Source organism: Bolinopsis microptera, chromosome 8 (assembly GCF_026151205.1).
Source record: "Bolinopsis microptera isolate Bmic1 chromosome 8, MBARI_Bmic_1.0, whole genome shotgun sequence".
Taxonomy (NCBI): Eukaryota; Metazoa; Ctenophora; class Tentaculata; order Lobata; family Bolinopsidae; genus Bolinopsis; species Bolinopsis microptera.
In genome coordinates this window covers 5,322,532-5,342,244 of record NC_087079.1, presented here as the reverse complement: position 1 = coordinate 5,342,244, position 19,713 = coordinate 5,322,532, and the positions used below count along the sequence as shown (strand labels likewise).

At 37.5% G+C, this 19,713-nt stretch overlaps 6 protein-coding genes across 9 annotated transcripts in view; 2 read left to right on the top strand and 4 right to left on the bottom strand.

Moving 5' to 3' along the window:
* LOC134820250 (neurobeachin-like protein 1) overlaps positions 1-19,713 on the bottom strand; it is a 162,517-nt gene that overhangs the window by 18,821 nt on the left and 123,983 nt on the right. The gene's annotated exons all lie outside the window — the stretch shown is intronic.
* Positions 1,733-4,552, top strand: LOC134819784 (zinc finger and SCAN domain-containing protein 2-like). The gene is made up of 4 exons (XM_063829925.1): positions 1,733-1,845; positions 2,071-2,657; positions 2,916-3,236; positions 4,485-4,552. The coding sequence occupies exons 1-4, from the start codon at positions 1,733-1,735 to the stop codon at positions 4,550-4,552; spliced, it is 1,089 nt and encodes a 362-aa protein (XP_063685995.1).
* Positions 5,366-6,842, top strand: LOC134819783 (zinc finger protein 84-like). Its single transcript, XM_063829924.1, is given in 3 exon segments — positions 5,366-6,245; positions 6,248-6,387; positions 6,753-6,842. Coding segments are annotated over 3 exon segments (1,110 nt in total).
* Positions 7,825-9,618, bottom strand: LOC134819781 (probable cationic amino acid transporter). The gene has a single exon (XM_063829922.1). It carries the CDS (start codon positions 9,616-9,618, stop codon positions 7,825-7,827), a length of 1,794 nt encoding a protein of 597 aa, XP_063685992.1.
* Positions 11,458-13,543, bottom strand: LOC134819977 (high affinity cationic amino acid transporter 1-like). The gene has a single exon (XM_063830139.1). The coding sequence runs from the start codon at positions 13,538-13,540 to the stop codon at positions 11,735-11,737; it is 1,806 nt and encodes a 601-aa protein (XP_063686209.1). The 5' UTR covers positions 13,541-13,543; the 3' UTR covers positions 11,458-11,734.
* On the bottom strand, positions 16,450-18,572 carry LOC134820252 (high affinity cationic amino acid transporter 1-like). Its single transcript, XM_063830482.1, has one exon. The coding sequence runs from the start codon at positions 18,528-18,530 to the stop codon at positions 17,196-17,198; it is 1,335 nt and encodes a 444-aa protein (XP_063686552.1). The 5' UTR covers positions 18,531-18,572; the 3' UTR covers positions 16,450-17,195.

Here is a 19,713-nt window from a genome sequence, read left to right as displayed (position 1 = left end):
TAAATCTCATTACGAACAAAGACTAACTAAAAATATAATATCACCGTGATATTTCTTCAATTTCTAAAGACAAAAGAGTGTCTAGCCTGCAAAAGTGCTAATATTTGGAAAACAGACACTAGCCCACTAATGTACATTTTAGAGCGCACCACATTCTACCAGACTTTTGAAACACCCTGTACATAAACAATTTTGGGCGGAGACTTTTACTTACTGTACCTTTTTAAATCATATCATAAAATCCATATCTATCGATATAAATTTGTGTAATTTTAGAGGATGTGGGAGAATCGAATGGCGATATTGTACAGCTGTTTAAGCCAAGCACCTTCGGGCTTCGGCAGAGCAGATGGTCATAACGATGAGATGGTCATAACTCATAGTGACCTTAGCATAATTAGCCTAGCAAGTAAAAGCAAGTATCAGAAACCAATGGAAGAACTGATCGTTAGAACAAGCCTTGCAAACAGGGACATCCAACATCGGACGGGTCCCATATTGATATATGTGCTAGTCATTTTAAAGAAAATTGATTAAAAACAACTCTGTGATTTTTTGTCACCGCCCTAAAGACCTGACCCTGTTAAAAAAATCTCCCCACGCCCTAGAGTCTCCCGCCCTATAGTCCCAGTCCTCTCTCAGTGATGACTAAGATTGTAAACCTTTTGTGTTTACTCGGCGATTATACGTACAACATGAAGGTGTTTCATTGTATTGTAAACAAATCTCCTGGAAAATCGTTACTAGTTCTCATAGGATTAAACTTCATTGATCAGGTTCATCCTGTTCGGAGACAGATGCTAACTCCAGTTCCTTTCTCTTACTCAATGTTATCGTGGAGTGAAAATACCCATACCCAAAATAGATGAAGATCCCAATTATAATGTAAGCAATAGTCATTCTAGTGTAGAATGATTTATCGTAATCCGTATTGCATCGTCATTGTATTGTGATAACTACTGTATATTTAGGGTCAAAAGTTTTTTATGACGTAACATCAAAAACATGCGAAAGAAAGTATATAGAACAATTTTTTCCTCCAACAAAAATGTACTGTCAAGTAATTTCATTAGTAATGCATTTTATCAGATGGCAAATTATACTTATATCAATACTTGAAAAAGAACAAAAGAGGGCGAAACTTGGAAAATCAATTACTCCTCAAGCTGGATCGCTATTCCTGAACCTCATTGAAATTTAGGCTTTTAAGTTAAACATTTGGCTTTAGACAATGTAATTTGCAGTTATACACTTATTATACACACACAGTATTGTTCCTCCGCCCTGTGGACCACATAGAGGCTAGCTCATATAACATCTGAACAGTGAACTGTTGTTATTTAAAACCTATGGTGCGAAGCTCAAACTAACAGTTGTACTGAAGCTTTAGTTTGGAGATCACTTCTAGTAAATGTTTAGAACATTACGTTTCGTAGTTTAATAGCTTTATGTAGCTTTATAAGTATCAGCATTATCCGAATACCTTGTTAACCTGTTTCAAATTTGTTAACCACATTCGTTTGTTTTCTATTTTCTGGGTTACTACCATCACTTTTTATAAGCTTGTTTCTGCCTGATGTCAGATGTAAACAAAGCGAAAAGCTCTTCAAATAAGCACTGACATTTAGTTTGGTACAGTCCTTGACTTATTAGTGAAATGGAGCAGAAAAATGTTCCAGACGTTAAAAATGAAATGAAGATGGAAGAAGAAAGTTTTCCACCAGAATTGATCATGACAGAGATTAAGAAGGAGGAAGATAATTTTCTTATTAAATCAGAAGTGTATTCAAATGCAGTTTCTCAGTTGGATTGTCCCAACCAGGAGTCAGCAATAGCTTGCCACCAGTGGGTTAATACCAGTGAAAATGCTTACATTCGCTCCGAATTTTCCTACAATGCAAACCAAAAAACAGCTTTAGTTTCACATCAGCAAACTCATACCGGTGAAAAACCGTATAAATGCTCCGAATGTTCCTACAGTTCAAGCCTAAAATCAACACTGGTTTGGCATCAGCGGACTCATACCGGTGAAAATCAAAAACCGTATAAATGCTCTGAATGTTCCTACAGTTCAAGCCGAAAATCAAACCTAAGTAAACATCAGATGAGTCATACCGGTGAAAAACCGTATAAATGCTATGAATGTTCCTTTAGTACTGGCTGGAAATCAAACCTGATTCGACATCAGAGGACTCATACCGGTGAAAAACCGTATAAATGCTCTGAATGTTCCTACAGTTCAAATCAAAAATCAAACCTGCTTTACCATAAGATGACTCATACCGGTGAAAAACCACACAAATGCTCTGAATGTTCCTACAGTTCAAGCCTAAAACCAAACCTGCTTAACCATCAGATGACTCATAACGGTGAAAAACCGTATAAATGCTCTGAATGTTCCTACAGTGCAAGCGTAAAAGGAAACTTAGTTCGCCATCAGAAGACTCATACCGGTGAAAAACCGTATAAATGCTCTGAATGTTCCTTTAGTACTGGCTTGAAATCAACCCTGATTCGACATCAGATGACTCATACCGGTGAAAAACCGTATAAATACTCTGAATGTTCCTACAGTTCAAGCCGAAAATCAAACTTGCTTAACCATCAGATGACTCATACCGGTGAAAAACCATATAAATGCTCTGAATGTTCCTTTAGTACTGGCTGGAAATCAACCCTGGTTCGACATCAGATGACTCATACTGGTGAAAAACCGTATAAATGCTCTGAATGTTCCTACAGTTCAATCAAAAATTCACTCTTAGTTCGCCATCAGATGACTCATACCGGTGAAAAACCGTATAAATGCTCTGAATGTTCCTTTAGTACTGGCTTGAAATCAACCCTGATTCGACATCAGATGACTCATACCGGTGAAAAACCGTATAAATGCTCTGAATGTTCCTACAGTTCAGGCCGAAAATCAAACTTGCTTAACCATCAGATGACTCATACCGGTGAAAAACCATATAAATGCTCTGAATGTTCCTTTAGTACTGGCTGGAAATCAACCCTGGTTCGACATCAGATGACTCAGACCGGTGAAAAACCGTATAAATGCTCTGAATGTTCCTACAGTTCAATCAAAAATTCACTCTTAGTTCGCCATCAGATGACTCATACCGGTGAAAAACCGTATAAATGCTCCGAATGTTCCTACAGTTCAATCCGAAAATCAGACCTAAGTAAACATCAGATGACTCATACCGGTGAAAAACCATATAAATGCACCGAATGTTCCTACAGTTCAAGCCAAAAATCAGACCTAGTTAACCATCGGATGACTCATACCGGTGAAAAACCGTATAAATGCTCTGAATGTTCATACAGTTCAATCAAAAATTCACTCATAGTTAGCCATCAGATGACTCATACTGGCGAAAAACTGTATCAGCGGAATAACTCAAGTTTTTTTCATGAAAGTGGTCAGGCTTCGACTTTCTTTCAAAAAGATAGTGTTCGAGGACCTATTTTTGTTAAGCCTCTATCTTTCGTGAAGCCTCTCACATTTGTAAAGCCTCTGTACTTCGATGACCCCTTTCTTTCCAGTTCCAGCTTACCTCCCAGTTCCTTCTCCAGTCACCTACCAGAATCTCACAAGCCTCGCCCTGCAGCTCCTCTCACCTTCTCACCTGGTGAGTCTGTTTTCACACCTGCTCCCACTGTCCCACCTACCTTATACTCTACAACATTTCCTTCCCCTCTCATATTTCCTGCCAGTTCAGCGACCATGGGGCGTTTATCAAAATTTATGTGATATGTTATGATGGGGACGAAGTTTCTGGTTCAAATCAAATATCAATTAGCGCAATGCTGACTTAAATGGTTTAATAAATCCTAGTTGTTTTACTATTACATTGTACATTGGGGGGATATGTGACAAAGTATAAATCAAAACTGTATGGTTCTATAAAGTTAAGTAACTATTATCAATAATCAGGGAATATTACAAAATCTATATTAATGTTATTAGAAGTTAGTATAATACTTTATACGTTAATATTTTTGTTTTATTAAGTTTTCGAGCAGGAATCCGTATAACCCTAAAATGGTGTCAAGACCCAGTCAAAAAGGTTTCGGTTGTATATATTTTACGGTTTTTGTGGAAAGTCACGTTAAAGTTGATGCCGTGGTGTCAGTAAAATGGTACGGATCCACCCATCCATATATATCGTCTCGCTTTATATATAGTCCTATTAGCATATAAGCATATAGGTGCTAGTTATTTTAAAGAAAATTGACTAAAAACAACTCTGTGATTTTTTGCCACCGCCCTAGAGACCTAACCCTGTTTAAAAAATCTCTCCACGCCCTAGAGTCTCCCGCCCTATAGTCCCAGTCCTCTCTCAGTGATGACTAAGATTGTAAACCTTTTGTGTTTACTCGGCGATTATACGTACAACATGAAGGTGTATCATTGTATTGTAAACAAATCTCCTGGAAAATCGTTACTAGTTCTCATAGGATTAAACTTCATTGATCAGGTTCATCCTGTTCGGAGACAGATGCTAACTCCAGTTCCTTTCTCTTACTCAATGTTATCGCGGAGTGAAAATACCCATACCCAAAATAGATGAAGATCCCAATTATAATGTAAGCAATAGTCATTCTAGTGTAGAATGATTTATCGTAATCCGTATTGCATCATCAGTGTATTGTGATAATGACTGTATATTTAGGGTCAAAAGTTTTTTATGACGTAACATCAAAAACATGCGAAAGAAAGTATATAGAACAATTTTTTCCTCCAACAAAAATGTACTGTCAAGTAATTTCATTAGTAATGCATTTTATCAGATGGCAAATTATACTTATATCAATAAATGAAAAAGAACAAAAGAGGGCGAAACTTGGAAAATCAATTACTCCTCAAGCTGGATCGCTATTCCTGAACCTCATTGAAATTTAGACTTTTAAGTTAAACATTTGGCTTTAGACAATGTAATTTGCAGTTATACACTTATTATACACACACAGTATTGTTCCTCCGCCCTGTGGACCACATAGAGGCTAGCTCATATAACATCTGAACAGTGAACTGCTGTTATTTAAAACCTATGGTGCGAAGCTCAAACTAACAGTTGTACTGAAGCTTTAGTTTGGAGATCACTTCTAGTAAATGTTTAGAACATTAAGTTTCGTAGTTTAATAGCTTTATGTAGCTTTATAAGTATCAGCATTATCCGAATACCTTGTTAACCTGTTTCAAATTTGGTAACCACATTCGTTTGTTTTCTATTTTCTGGGTTACTACCATCACTTTTTATAAGCTTGTTTCTGCCTGATGTCAGATGTAAACAAAGCGAAAAGCTCTTCAAATAAACACTGACATTTAGTTTTGTACAGTCCTTGACTTATTAGTGAAATGGAGCAGAAAAATGTTCCAGACGTTAAAAATGAAATGAAGATGGAAGAAGAAAGTTTTCCACCAGAATTGATCAAGACAGAGATTAAGAAGGAGGAAAATAATTTTCTTATTAAATCAGAAGTGTATTCAAATGCAGTTTCTCAGTTGGATTGTCCCAACCAGGAGTCAGCAATAGCTTGCCACCAGTGGGTTAATACCAGTGAAAATGCTTACATTCGCTCCGAATTTTCCTACAATGCAAACCAAAAAACAGCTTTAGTTTCACATCAGCAAACTCATACCGGTGAAAAACCGTATAAATGCTCCGATTGTTCCTACAGTTCAAGCCTAAAATCGACACTGGTTTGGCATCAGCGGACTCATACCGGTGAAAATCAAAAACCGTATAAATGCTCTGAATGTTCCTACAGTTCAAGCCGAAAATCAAACCTAAGTAAACATCAGAGGACTCATACCGGTGAAAAACCGTATAAATGCTCTGAATGTTCCTACAGTTCAAATCAAAAAACAAACCTGCTTAACCATAAGATGACTCATACCGGTGAAAAACCACACAAATGCTCTGAATGTTCCTACAGTTAAAGCCAAAAATCAAACCTGCTTAACCATCAGAGGACTCATACCGGTGAAAAACCGTATAAATGCTCCAAATGTTACTTCAGTTCAAGCCAAAAATCAAACCTGCTTAATCATCAGATGACTCATAACGGTGAAAAACCGTATAAATGCTCTGAATGTTCCTACAGTGCAAGCGTAAAAGGAAACTTAGTTCGCCATCAGAAGACTCATACCGGTGAAAAACCGTATAAATGCTCTGAATGTTCCTTTAGTACTGGCTTGAAATCAACCCTGATTCAACATCAGATGACTCATACCGGTGAAAACCGTATAAATGCTCTGAATGTTCCTACAGTTCAAGCCAAAAATCAAACTTGCTTAACCATCAGATGACTCATACAGGTGAAAAACCATATAAATGCTCTGAATGTTCCTTTAGTACTGGCTGGAAATCAACCCTGGTTCGACATCAGATGACTCAGACCGGTGAAAAACCATATAAATGCACCGAATTTTCCTACAGTTCAAGCCAAAAATCAGACCTAGTTAACCATCGGATGACTCATACCGGTGAAAAACCGTATAAATGCTCAGAATGTTCATACAGTTCAATCAAAAATTCACTCATAGTTAGCCATCAGATGACTCATACTGGCGAAAAACTGTATCAGCGGAATAACTCAAGTTTTTTTCATGAAAGCGGTCAGGCTTCGACTTTCTTTCAAAAAGATAGTGTTCGAGGACCCATTTTTGTTAAGCCTCTACCTTTCGTGAAGCCTCACACATTTGTAAAGCCTCTGTACTTCGATGACCCCTTTCTTTCCAGTTCCAGCTTACCTCCCAGTTCCTTCTCCAGTCACCTACCAGAATCTCACAAGCCTCGCCCTGCAGCTCCTCTCACCTTCTCACCTGGTGAGTCTGTTTTCACACCTGCTCCCACTGACCCACCTACCTTATACTCTACAACATTTCCTTCCCCTCTCATATTTCCTGCCAGTTCAGCGACCATGGGGCGTTTATCAAAATTAATGTGATATGTTATGATGGGGACGAAGTTTCTGGTTCAAATCAAATATCAATTAGCGCAATGCTGACTTAAATGGTTTAATAAATCCTAGTTGTTTTACTATTACATTGTACATTGGGGGGATATGTGACAAAGTATAAATCAAAACTGTATGGTTCTATAAAGTTAAGTAACTATTATCAATAATCAGGGAATATTACAAAATCTATATTAATGTTATTAGAAGTTAGTATAATACTTTATACGTTAATATTTTTGTTTTATTAAGTTTTCGAGCAGGAATCCGTATAACCCTAAAATGGTGTCAAGACTCAAGAGACTAAAATAATTATTACCTATTTAATTCGCGTTTTTGACACCACTCGGGGGTCCAAATTTTTGGCTTTAAACTCCTATTTCTTGGCCAATTTTTATTTTTTCATGCTGATTTGGAGGCCATTAAAGCATTTGACCCAGTCAAAAAGGTTTCGGTTGTATATATTTTACGGTTTTTGTGGAAAGTCACGTTAAAGTTGATGCCGTGGTGTCAGTAAAATGGTACGGATCCACCCATCCATATATAATATATATCGTCTCGCTTTATATATAGTCCTATTAGCATATAAGCATATAGGTGCTAGTTATTTTAAAGAAAATTGACTAAAAACAACTCTGTGATTTTTTGCCACCGCCCTAGAGACCTAACCCTGTTTAAAAAATCTCTCCACGCCCTAGAGTCTCCCGCCCTATAGTCCCAGTCCTCTCTCAGTGATGACTAAGATTGTAAACCTTTTGTGTTTACTCGGCGATTATACGTACAACATGAAGGTGTATCATTGTATTGTAAACAAATCTCCTGGAAAATCGTTACTAGTTCTCATAGGATTAAACTTCATTGATCATGTTCATCCTGTTCGGAGACAGATGCTAACTCCAGTTCCTTTCTCTTACTCAATGTTATCGTGGAGTGAAAATACCCATACCCAAAATAGATGAAGATCCCAATTATAATGTAAGCAATAGTCATCAGATGGGCTGCTGAATCTAAAGCGCTGAACAGGGCAAGGTTCAGTGTTATCCCTGTAGCTGGGACAAATGGTATTCCGGGGCAAACAAAACCAGGGTCCCTCTGGGGCTGAATATGATAAATCAGCTTGATGTAGCTCAGTATCAGTATGTTTAAAAACCCCAGTGCCATCATTATAGGCAGACGAACCTTCCAGAAAGACCAGGATTTAGGCCCATAAATAAGTACGATGCAAAGTGTAACGATGGTACAAAAAGAAGCCATCCATCCCACTATCTTCCACTCTTGATTGTGAACGTACCCTGGAGTCACTTGAGCCTCAGACGTGGTGAATGATCGGTTATCCACTTCGTTTTGAACAAGACCCGAGGACTCATCAACAACTTCCTTTTGTTTGGAGTAAGAAATAACGATAAGGGTGTAGCACACAGCTGAGAAAGTCAACAATGCTCCTCCTGATACCATGTGTATAAGTAGCTTGAAAGAGAAGACGATGGTGAAGACAATGGTTATAGCTGAAGCAGTGACGGTGGCCACTACAGGCACTTGAGAGCAGTCCGCCACTAAACTGAGACAACTCAGAATTAACCCATCGTTAGAGAACACCATCAGTCCTCGAGCTATGGTAGTGAGAGAGCACAGAGCAATACTGAAACCTGCTAACATGATAGCCCCGATCAGAATGTATTTGGGTACGGTTAAACCGTGAGCATCTAGCGAAGCTGGCATCCCAGTGCTCTCATCTAGGCTGTACCATGGTACCAAGTAGACGATAGCTAGCGTTACTGATACGTATATCGTGGTGGAAATGGCGAAACTCAGGGCCACAGCCAGAGGGACGTCCCTTTTAGAGTTCTTAGCCTCGGCTGAGAGAGACACTGTTGTTTCGAATCCATTGAAGGCAACCACAGTGATCGCTGCCCCGGCAACCACACCAGCAGCTCCATAAGGAAATACTCCTCCCCTCCCAGTATCAGGATCCGTGGAGTGGGCGAATGTGTTGTTACTTCCGTATATCAGAGATAGTATACAGTACATAATGTCAGCCAGGATAACGTAGGATATTGAAATAATATTGGTTATAGCCACCTGTTTAACTCCGATACAGTTAATAACACAACACACTACAATCAGAGCTATAGCCATCAAGTTGACATTCTCGGCTAAGTAATCCGGGAGAAAGGTTCCAGCATACTTGACTTGCAGGCCATGAGCGTATCCCCCCATCACATATCTATCCAAGTTCTGTCCAAAGCCTACTGAATACAGAGCCAAGGTCAATGCAATCTCTGTCATCATGAACGTTCCTACAAGTCCTGCAGCAAATTCTCCCAAAGCAGAGTACACGTACACATACGCGTTCCCAATACCTCTGTATCTAGCTCCCAAATCCATGTAAGCTAGAACAGTGAAAAACAGAACAAAAGCAGATATCAGATACGATACCACCGTCCCTGGTCCAGCTATCAGCTTTACAACCTCTGGAGTCAGGATAAAGATACTTGTGCCAGCAATGTGGGCCACACCCTGAACTGTCAGGTCGAATATATTCAGACATTTCTTCAGGTCTTGGTCCTGGTGTTCGGGGGAAGACTTCTGGAATAGCCGTTCGAGCAAGGGAGGCGGTTTACAGTTGTAGTAGTCGGTGTAAGATGGCATTCTTTAGACCTGGTGGTTCCGGTTAGTAAGACCTTGACTGAAAAGAAAAAAGAAAAGACCTTGATCCTCATCGCTCTTAGAAACGATATGAGGGAAAATAATTTGCCCTGTTCAACAAAATGAAAGGTAATTCCACTAAGGCGATTTTTTTTAGTTCGGGTTGTACTTGTTAATGTAGTATATTACATTTTAATCATAACACGAATTGAAAATTTAAAAATTCCAATTTATATTAAAATGAGTGAGCAAAGTAAAGTGCAGTGTTGGCATCTCAAATCATCGATGATTAATACCTTAAAACTCTAGAAAACAGGAAGAACTAAAGTATATTTATTCAATGTACTGTATAATATATTGTATGACGGAGACTTTTGTATACCGAATAATCTGAAAAGTCGAAAAGATTTTAATTTTGAACAAGGTCTAGGTTGGCTGTCTACCTAGTATAGCAAGTAGTATAGTGCCTAAACAGATAATTTAGTCTGTTTAATTTAGTCTGTTCAATTTAGCTGAAGACGGTTTACACATGTATTTTGAAAGCTCCTGATAAACAAACTTTTCGTATCACTTTTATGTTTTAAACAATCCCCTTCCAGATAGTTTAGTGCTTGAGGATAATTTATGCGATTCAGGACCAATGCAGGTGATCTTGTTGTTGGGAAACGTTTGAAAAAATGAATTTTTCAGGATCTCAAGATCTATTGGTCGCCCTTCATCAATGAAGATAAATCATTTCTGCGCAGTTTCCCATCCATTGAAATATTTTGTATTTTGCAAGATGAAACAGTGAATTTTGGCGAGAGATTAAACCGATTTCGAGATTGAGAAGTAAACCATTTAAAAATGTTGATACATTTTATAAACAGGACTTAAGAACAAAATATTATTCACAGACGAAGAATTATTAGTAACTCTCTTTTACAAAATAGAAATAATTTTAAAGCGGTCACTGAAGGGACTTGCATTACTGAGATTTCGAGATTGAGAAGTAAATCTTCTTTTTTAAATTTTTTGATAAATTGTACAAATAGGACTTTAAATTTAGTACAGAAAAAATAATGAATAACTTTATGTTACAAATTAGGAATAATTTTCAAGTTAAAGTTCAATAATGACAAAAACTTAATCAATAGCATTGTCCCATATTTTGGAATTTACTGTCACAGTTAAAATAAACAAAACTTAACTGTCCGAGGAAATTATCAGAGAAATTATAAACTATAGAGAAGTTACAGAGAAGTTAACTTCAGAATCATAATTCATTGTATCTTTACAAAATAGGAAGTATAGAAAGGAGGCACCAGTCATCAGATGTGCCATTGCATCAAGGGAGCTGAACAAAGCCAGGTTGAGAAATATACCAATCGCTGGAATAAACGGTATTCCAGGACATACAAAACCAGGATTATTCGGAAGCTGGATGTGGTAGGTCATCTTAATGTGGATCAGTATTAGAGTGTTTATGAACCCAAGTGCTATCATTATTGGGAAACGAAATTTCCAGAAGGGCCATGAGACAGTGGGATTTGAACCCGCAACCTCACGATTGCAAAGCTGGCGTTTTAACCAACTGCGCTACCTGGCCGTTATAAATCAATCAATTGAAATTCTTTGAATACACCATCATTTAATCCTCATCGATTAAGTGCTTTGATGTGATTTTTTGCGAGTCAGATAAAATGGGTTTTTGATGGTTGGTCACCGGTCACTGAAGTGACTTGCATTACTGAGATTTCGAGATTGAGAAGTAAATCTTCTTTTTTTAATTTTTTGATACATTTTATAAACAGGACTTTAAATTTAGTACTTCGGTGAATTTGAACATAACATTTTCAGAAAAATTAGTTAACAACTTTATTATACAGGAGAGAAATGATTTCTAAGCAACAGTTCAATAATATCAAAAACTCAATCAATAGCATTGACCCATATTTTGGAATTTACTGTCGTAGTTAAAATATACGCAACTTAACTGCCCGAGGTAAATATCAGAGAAATTAAAAACTATAGAGAAGCTACAGAGAAATTAATTACAGAAACATACTTCATCATTTTATCTTTACAAAATAGGAAGTATCTCTCAAGTACAGAAAATTGGTTTAACAGAATCTAATCATTAACTTAAATCTTGCTCAGTCTCATCACTCCAAATTAGTTCTAGTTCTTTTTGTTTCTTCAATGTTATAGTAGAGTGAAAATACCCATACCCAAAATACATCAAGACCCCAACAGCAAAGTAAGCACCAGTCATCAGATGCGCCATTGTATCAAGGGAACTGAACAAAGCCAGGTTGAGAAATATACCAATTGCTGGAATAAACGGTATTCCAGGACACACAAAACCAGGATTCTTCTGAGGCTGGATGTGGTAGATCATCTTAATGTGGATCAGTATTAGAGTGTTTATCAACCCAAGTAATATCATTATTGGGAGACGAATTTTCCAGAAGGGCCATGAGCTTGGCCAGTAAATAAACGCGATGCAAATCGTCGAAATAAATATGAAAATAGTCATCCAACTGATTACTTTCCACTCTTGATTTTCAATGTCCCCGGGAATTTCACTATCCTGTTGATCCAAAGATGTTGAAGGCTGTTCTTCAGTCATCACTTCGTTTTGAATAAGTCCCGAGGATTCATCAACAACTTCCTTTTGTTTAGAGTAAGAAATAATTATGAGAGTGAAGCAGACTGCTACAAAAGTAATCAATGCTCCTCCTGCACACAGATGAATAAGGATCTCGTAGGAGAACACTATCGTAAAGAAAATTATCACAACTGTAGCGAAGACTGTTGCAATAAAAGGTACCTTAGAGCACTCGGCCACCAAACCAATGCAACTGAAAATCAATCCATCCTCAGAGAGCACCATGAGCCCTCGAGCTAGGGTGGTGAGGCAGCATAGAGCAACACTTCCAGAAGCAAAAAGGATCGCTGCTACAATGATAAACTTGGGGATTGTGAGACCGTGCGCTTGCAAAGAGCCAGGAATCCCCGTACTTTCGTTAAGGGTATACCAAGGTACCAGGTAGGAGATAGCAGCACTTACTAATAGATAAACTAGAACAGAAATCCCGAAGCTTAAACCTGTTGCAAGAGGGACGTCTCTTTTAGAATTCTTGGCTTCCGCTGAAAGGCTGACCACCGATTCGAAACCTGTGAAGGAAGTAACCACAACAGCCGCTCCAGTTACAACTCCTGAAAATCCATAAGGAAACACCCCTCCTCTTCCTGTTTCAGGATCAGTGGAGTTGGTGAATGTCTTGCTACTGCCATACACAAATGAAATGATGCAGTACATGGCCAGAGAGATGGAACTAAATGCCACTGTGAGGGTATTCACGATAGCGACCTGTTTGACTCCGATACAGTTGATGATACAGCAAAACAGCATCAAAGCAATAGCCAACAAGTTGACATTTTCGGCTAAGTAATCCGGAAGAAAAGTGCTAGAATACTCAACTTGAAGTTTATGAGCGTTCCCCTCGCAGATAAACTTGTCCATATTCTGCCCGAATCCCACGGCCACCAAGCCTACGGCCAATGCCATTTCTGTCATAATGAACGTTCCTACGAGTCCTGCAGCAAATTCTCCCAAAGCAGCGTACACGTACACATACGCGTTCCCAATACCTCTGTATCTAGCTCCCAAATCCATGTAAGCTAGAACAGTAAATATTAGAACTGCTGCAGCTAAGAGATAAGAGACTACCAATCCTGGACCAGCAACCATCCTTATAACTCCTGGTGTCAAAATGAATATTCCTGCGCCCACAATATGAGCCAATCCCTGCACTGTCAAATCGAAAATGTTCAGACATTTCTTTAAGTCCTGAGTTTGGAGTTCGGGGGAAGATTTCTGGAATAGCCTCTCGAAGAAAGAAGGAGGCTTGCAGTTGTAGTTGCCAAAGCAAGATGCCATTATGCTCCTGTAAATACTTCAGTAGTCATATTTCCAACACGTAGTGCTAGCAGAGAAAGTGAAAAATGATTATTCGACGGTATCTATTTTACATAATATATATATTGTATAGATTGAATATACACGACGAAGTAATTTTGTGTTATTTAATGAGAGACAACATATTAATATTTTTATGTAGTGAGAGATTATTACTATCATTTAAAAAATGCTTTTCAAATTAATTGCCTTATTTGATTATAATTATTTAAAAAAACAACATTTGAATCTGCCAAAAATGATTGAAATCGATTGAGAGTTGAGACACGTGGAAAAACTGATTATTCTTAAAAAGGATGTAATTTCAATCTGCTTGAAAGGCAACAAATAGAAAAGCGATTTTTAATCGGATTTGTCTGTACTATACTATCACTAAAACAGACATTGGGGAATCACATTTATACACTAGCCATATAGAAGACCGGGTAACATTACTGTACCTAAATTCAAGTTGTCAAGTCTAAACTGGAGAATAATTATTTAACAAGGGCAAGAAGAGACAATAGCAGTCCACAGAATATCGAATGATCAAACTAAACTAAGAGGACATGAACAAAGCTAATTACAATCTGAACAAAGCTGGTTAAAATTTGAACAAAGCTGGTTATAATTTGAATTGCTGCACTGCAAATATATTCCACTACAAATATATTCCACCACAAATATATTCCACCACAACCTTGATTTTCCTAAATTTAAACTTAAATATGCAGGGGGCCGGGGGGTGGTGCACTAAACTTTTTTGCACTATTTTACACCTTTATACACTTTTTTACACTTAACAAAATTATCTTTTTAAAATCTTCTTTTTTCCTATTATTTACGTCCACAAGAATAAATCCATCCACAGAGGACAAGAAAGGTCCCGTTAGTAAGAAGAAGAGGGAATTTCTAAGTTTTAAAAAGCCTGCTTTAATATATAATTATCAAAAAAATTAAACTTTTTATGCTCCCCTCTCCAAACTTATTTTCCTCAAAAAGGATATTAAATAGCAAGTTGCTTGACAGGCAAGACATAAAAAAGCAGATTTGTCTGTACTATGTATTATATGCTAAGACAGACAATTGGGTTACATAAAACAGACCCGTTTGGGAAAACTGGGTAGTGTCGGAACAAAAAAGACAAAAAAGGACAAAAATTAGGAAATGCTAGTGAAATACCATGTACTCTAGGGAGTTGTAAATAACCACACCCAGAAATAAGATATTAACACAACTTTTCGTATCATTTATATGTTTTAAGAACCCCCCTCCAGAGATAAAATGTTTAGATGAAACTGATAGGAATTCAAATAGAAGAACTCTTCCTCACGTTACCTCAACAAATGTATCTTACTATATATAAAGCGAGACGATATATATATATTTATTTATCCGTGCCATTTTACTGACACCACGGCATCAACTTTAACACGACTTTCCGCAAAAACCGTAAAATATATACAACTGAAACTTTTTTGACTGGGTCAAATGCTTTAATGGCCTTCAAATCAGTATGAAAAAATAAAAAATTGGCCAAGAAATAGGAGTTTAAGAGCCCAACATTTGGACCCCCAGGTGGTGTCAAAAACGCGAATTAAATAGGTAATAATTATTTTAGTCTCTTGAATCTTGACACCACTTTAGAGTTAGACGGGTTCCTGCTAGTTAATGTAAGTTTTAGCGTTGTTACATGGCAGAGTTACCCTTCTTTGATCCCATAATTGAAGATGAGGTTCATGTGCTTAGAACCTGCCCCCTCTACCAAGACAACAGGGACCGCCTTAGCCCTGAAGCTAAAACCAACCTCTTCGAGGGAATGGATCTCATATTCACTCAACCAAAGCTTTTAAAAGGGATTGCTAAATTCTTAGTTAATATAGATTCACTTCGTTTCCCGAGAGACTTAGCTTAAATTATGATATTTGTTTTTTCACGGTTTTCGTATCTGATTTCTAGGTTATGATTTCATTCTTGTATTGTCAAGCCAGGAGTGTTAGGGCTTCTCTTGACCAATTAACGTTTAATCCGTTTAATACGTTTAATCCGTTTAATCCGTTTATATATGGATATATCCGTGCCATTTTACTGACACCACGGCATCAACTTTAATGCGACTTTCCGAAAAAACCGTAAAAGATATACAACTGAAACTTTTTTGAATGGGTCAAATGCTTTTATGCTTTTTAAATCAGCATGAAAAATTAAAAAATGGCCAAGGAATGAGAATTTTAGTGACCAAAATTTGGACTCCCAAGTGGTGTCAAAAACGCGAATTAAATAGGTAATAATTATTTTAGTCTCTTGAGTCTTGACACCACTTTAGGGTTAGACGGGTTCCTGCTAGTTAATGTAAGTTTTAGCGTTGTTATATATATGGATATTGGATATATCCGTGCCATTTTACTGACACCACGGCATCAACTTTAATGCGACTTACCGCAAAAACCGTAAAAGATATACAACTGAAACTTTTTTGAATGGGTCAAATTATGCTTTTCAAATCAGCATAAAAAATTAAAAAATGGCCAAGGAATAAGAATTTTAGTGACCAAAATTTGGACTCCCAAGTGGTGTCAAAAACGCGAATTAAATAGGTAATAATTATTTTAGTCTTAAACGGGTTCCTGCTAGTAGTTTCTAAATCAATCAATTGAAATTCTTTGAATACACCATCATTTAATCCTCATTGATTAAGTGCTTTGATGTGATTTTTTGCGAGTCAGATAAAATGGGTTTTTGATGGTTGGTCACCGGTCACTGAAGGGACTTGCATTACTGAGATTTCGAGATTGAGAAGTACATCTTCTTTTTTTAATTTTTTGATACATTTTATAAACAGGACTTTACATTTAGTACTTCGGTGAATTTGAACACAAAATTTTCAGAAAAATAGTTAATAACTTTATTTTACAGAAGAGAAATAATTTCTAAGCTATTGTTCAATAATATCAAAAACTCAATCAATAGCATTGACCCATATTTTGAAATTTACTGTCGTAGTTAAAATATACGCAACTTAACTGCTCGAGGAAAATACCAGAGAAATTATAAACTATAGAGAAGCTACAGAGAAATTAACTACAGAAACATACTTCATCATTTTATCTTTACAAAATAAGAAGTATCTCTCAAGTACAGAAAATTAGTTTAACAGAATCTAATCACTAGCTTAAATCTTCCTCAGTCTCATCACTCCAAATTAGTTCTAGTTCTTTTTGTTTCTTCAATGTTATAGTAGAGTGAAAATACCCATACCCAAAATACATCAAGACCCCAACAGCAAAGTAAGCACCAGTCATCAGATGTGCCATTGTATCAAGGGAACTGAACAAGGCCAGGTTGAGAAATATACCAATTGCTGGAATAAACGGTATTCCAGGACACACAAAACCAGGATTCTTCTGAGGCTGGATGTGGTAGATCATCTTAATGTGGATCAGTATTAGAGTGTTTATCAACCCAAGTAATATCATTATTGGGAGACGAATTTTCCAGAAGGGCCATGAGCTTGGCCAGTAAATAAACGCGATGCAAATCGTCGAAATAAATATGAAAATAGTCATCCAACTGATTACTTTCCACTCTTGATTTTCAATGTCCCCGGGAATTTCACTGTCCTGTTGATCCAAAGATGTTAAGGCTGTTCTTCAGTCATCACTTCGTTTTGAATAAGTCCCGAGGATTCGTCAACAACTTCCTTTTGTTTAGAGTAAGAAATAATTATGAGAGTGAAGCAGACTGCTACAAAAGTAATCAATGCTCCTCCTGCACACAGATGAATTAGGATCTCGTAGGAGAACACTATCGTAAAGAAAATTATCACAACTGTAGCGAAGACTGTTGCAATAAAAGGTACCTTAGAGCACTCGGCCACCAAACCAATGCAACTGAAAATCAATCCATCCTCAGAGAGCACCATGAGCCCTCGAGCTAGGGTGGTGAGGCAGCATAGAGCAACACTTCCAGAAGCAAAAAGGATCGCCGCTACAATGATAAACTTGGGGATTGTGAGCCCGTGCGCTTGCAAAGAGCCAGGAATCCCCGTACTTTCGTTAAGGGTATACCAAGGTACCAGGTAGGAGATAGCAGCACTAACTAATAGATAAACTAGAACAGAAATCCCGAAGCTTAAACCTGTTGCAAGAGGGACGTCTCTTTTAGAATTCTTGGCTTCCGCTGAAAGGCTGACCACCGATTCGAAACCTGCAAAGGAAACAACCACAACAGCCGCTCCAGTTACAACTCCTGAAAATCCATAAGGAAACACCCCTCCTCTTCCTGTTTCAGGGTCAGTGGAGTCGGCGAATGTTTTGCTACTGCCATACATACATGAAATGATGCAATACATGGCCAGAGAGATGGAACTAAATGCCACTGTGAGGGTATTCACGATAGCGACCTGTTTGACTCCGATACAGTTTATGATACAGCAAAACAGCATCAAAGCAATAGCCAACAAGTTGACATTTTCGGCTAAGTAATCCGGAAGAAAAGTGCTAGAATACTCAACTTGAAGTTTATGAGCGTTCCCCTCGCAGATAAACTTGTCCATATTCTGCCCGAATCCCACGGCCACCAAGCCTACGGCCAATGCCATTTCTGTCATAATGAACGTTCCTACAAGTCCTGCAGCAAATTCTCCCAAAGCAGCGTATACGTACACATACGCGTTCCCAATACCTCTGTATCTACCTCCCAAATCCATGTAAGCTAGGACAGTAAATATTAGAACTGCTGCAGCTAAGAGATAAGAGACTACCAATCCTGGACCAGCAACCATCCTTATAACTCCTGGTGTCAAAATGAATATTCCCGCGCCCACAATATGAGCCAATCCCTGCACTGTCAAATCGAAAATGTTCAGACATTTCTTTAAGTCCTGAGTTTGGAGTTCGGGGGAAGATTTCTGGAATAGCCTCTCGAAGAAAGAAGGAGGCTTGCAGTTGTAGTTGCCAAAGCAAGATGCCATTATACTCCTATAAATGCTTCAGTAGTCATATTTCCAACACGTAGTGCTAGCAGAGAAAGTGAAAAATGATTATTCGAACGTATCTATTTTACATACCAATATTGTATAGATTGAGTATACACGACGAAGTAATTTTGTGTTATTTAATGAGAGAAACAGGACATTCTTCCATGTTGAGTAATATAATCTGGCCATTGGAGCCCACAAAACGTTCGGTTTTCACAAAAATTTGTCAGACGACATATCAATATTTTTATTAGGAGTGCAGTGAGAGATTATTACTATCATTTAAAAAATATTTTTCAAATTAATTGCCTTATTTGATTATAAATATTAAAAAAAACAACATTTGAATCTGCCAAAAATGATTGAAATCGATTGAGAGTTGAGACACGTGGAAAAACTGTTTTTTCTCAAAAAGGATGTAATTTCAATCTGCTTGAAAGGCAACAAATAGAAAAGCTATTTTTAATCGGATTTGTCTGTACTATACTATACTATCACTAAAACAGACACTGGGGAATCACATTTATACACTAGCCATATAGAAGACCGTGTAACATTACTGTACCTAAATTCAAGTAGTCAAGTCTAATCTGGAGAACAATTATTTAACAAGGGCAAAAAGAAACAATAGCGGTCCACAGAATGTCGAATGATCAAACCAAACTAAGGGGACATGAACAAAGCTAATTACAATTTGAACAAAGCTGGTTAAATTTTGAACAAAGCTGGGGGGAGGGGGGGGGGGGGGGGGGTGGTGTACTTAACTTTTTTGCAATATTTTACACCTTTTTACACTTTTTTACACTTAACAAAATCTTCTTTTTTCCTATTATTTACGTCCACAAGAATAAATCCATCCACAGAGGATAAGAAAGGTCCCCCTAGTAAGAAGAAGAGGGAATTTATAAGTTTTAAAAAGCCTGCTTTACTCTATAATTGTCAAAAAAATTAAACTTTTTGTGCTCCCCTCTCCAAACTCATTTTCCTCAAAAAGGATGTTAAATAGCAAGTTGCTTGATAGGCAAGACATAAAAAAGCAGATTTGTCTGTACTATGTATTATATGCTAAGACAGACAATGGGGTTAGATAAAAACAGACACGTTATTTATAGAATTGGCTATCACCACATGGACAAGCTTTATAAATAAAAGAAGAATCAAATCAATACATCAACAT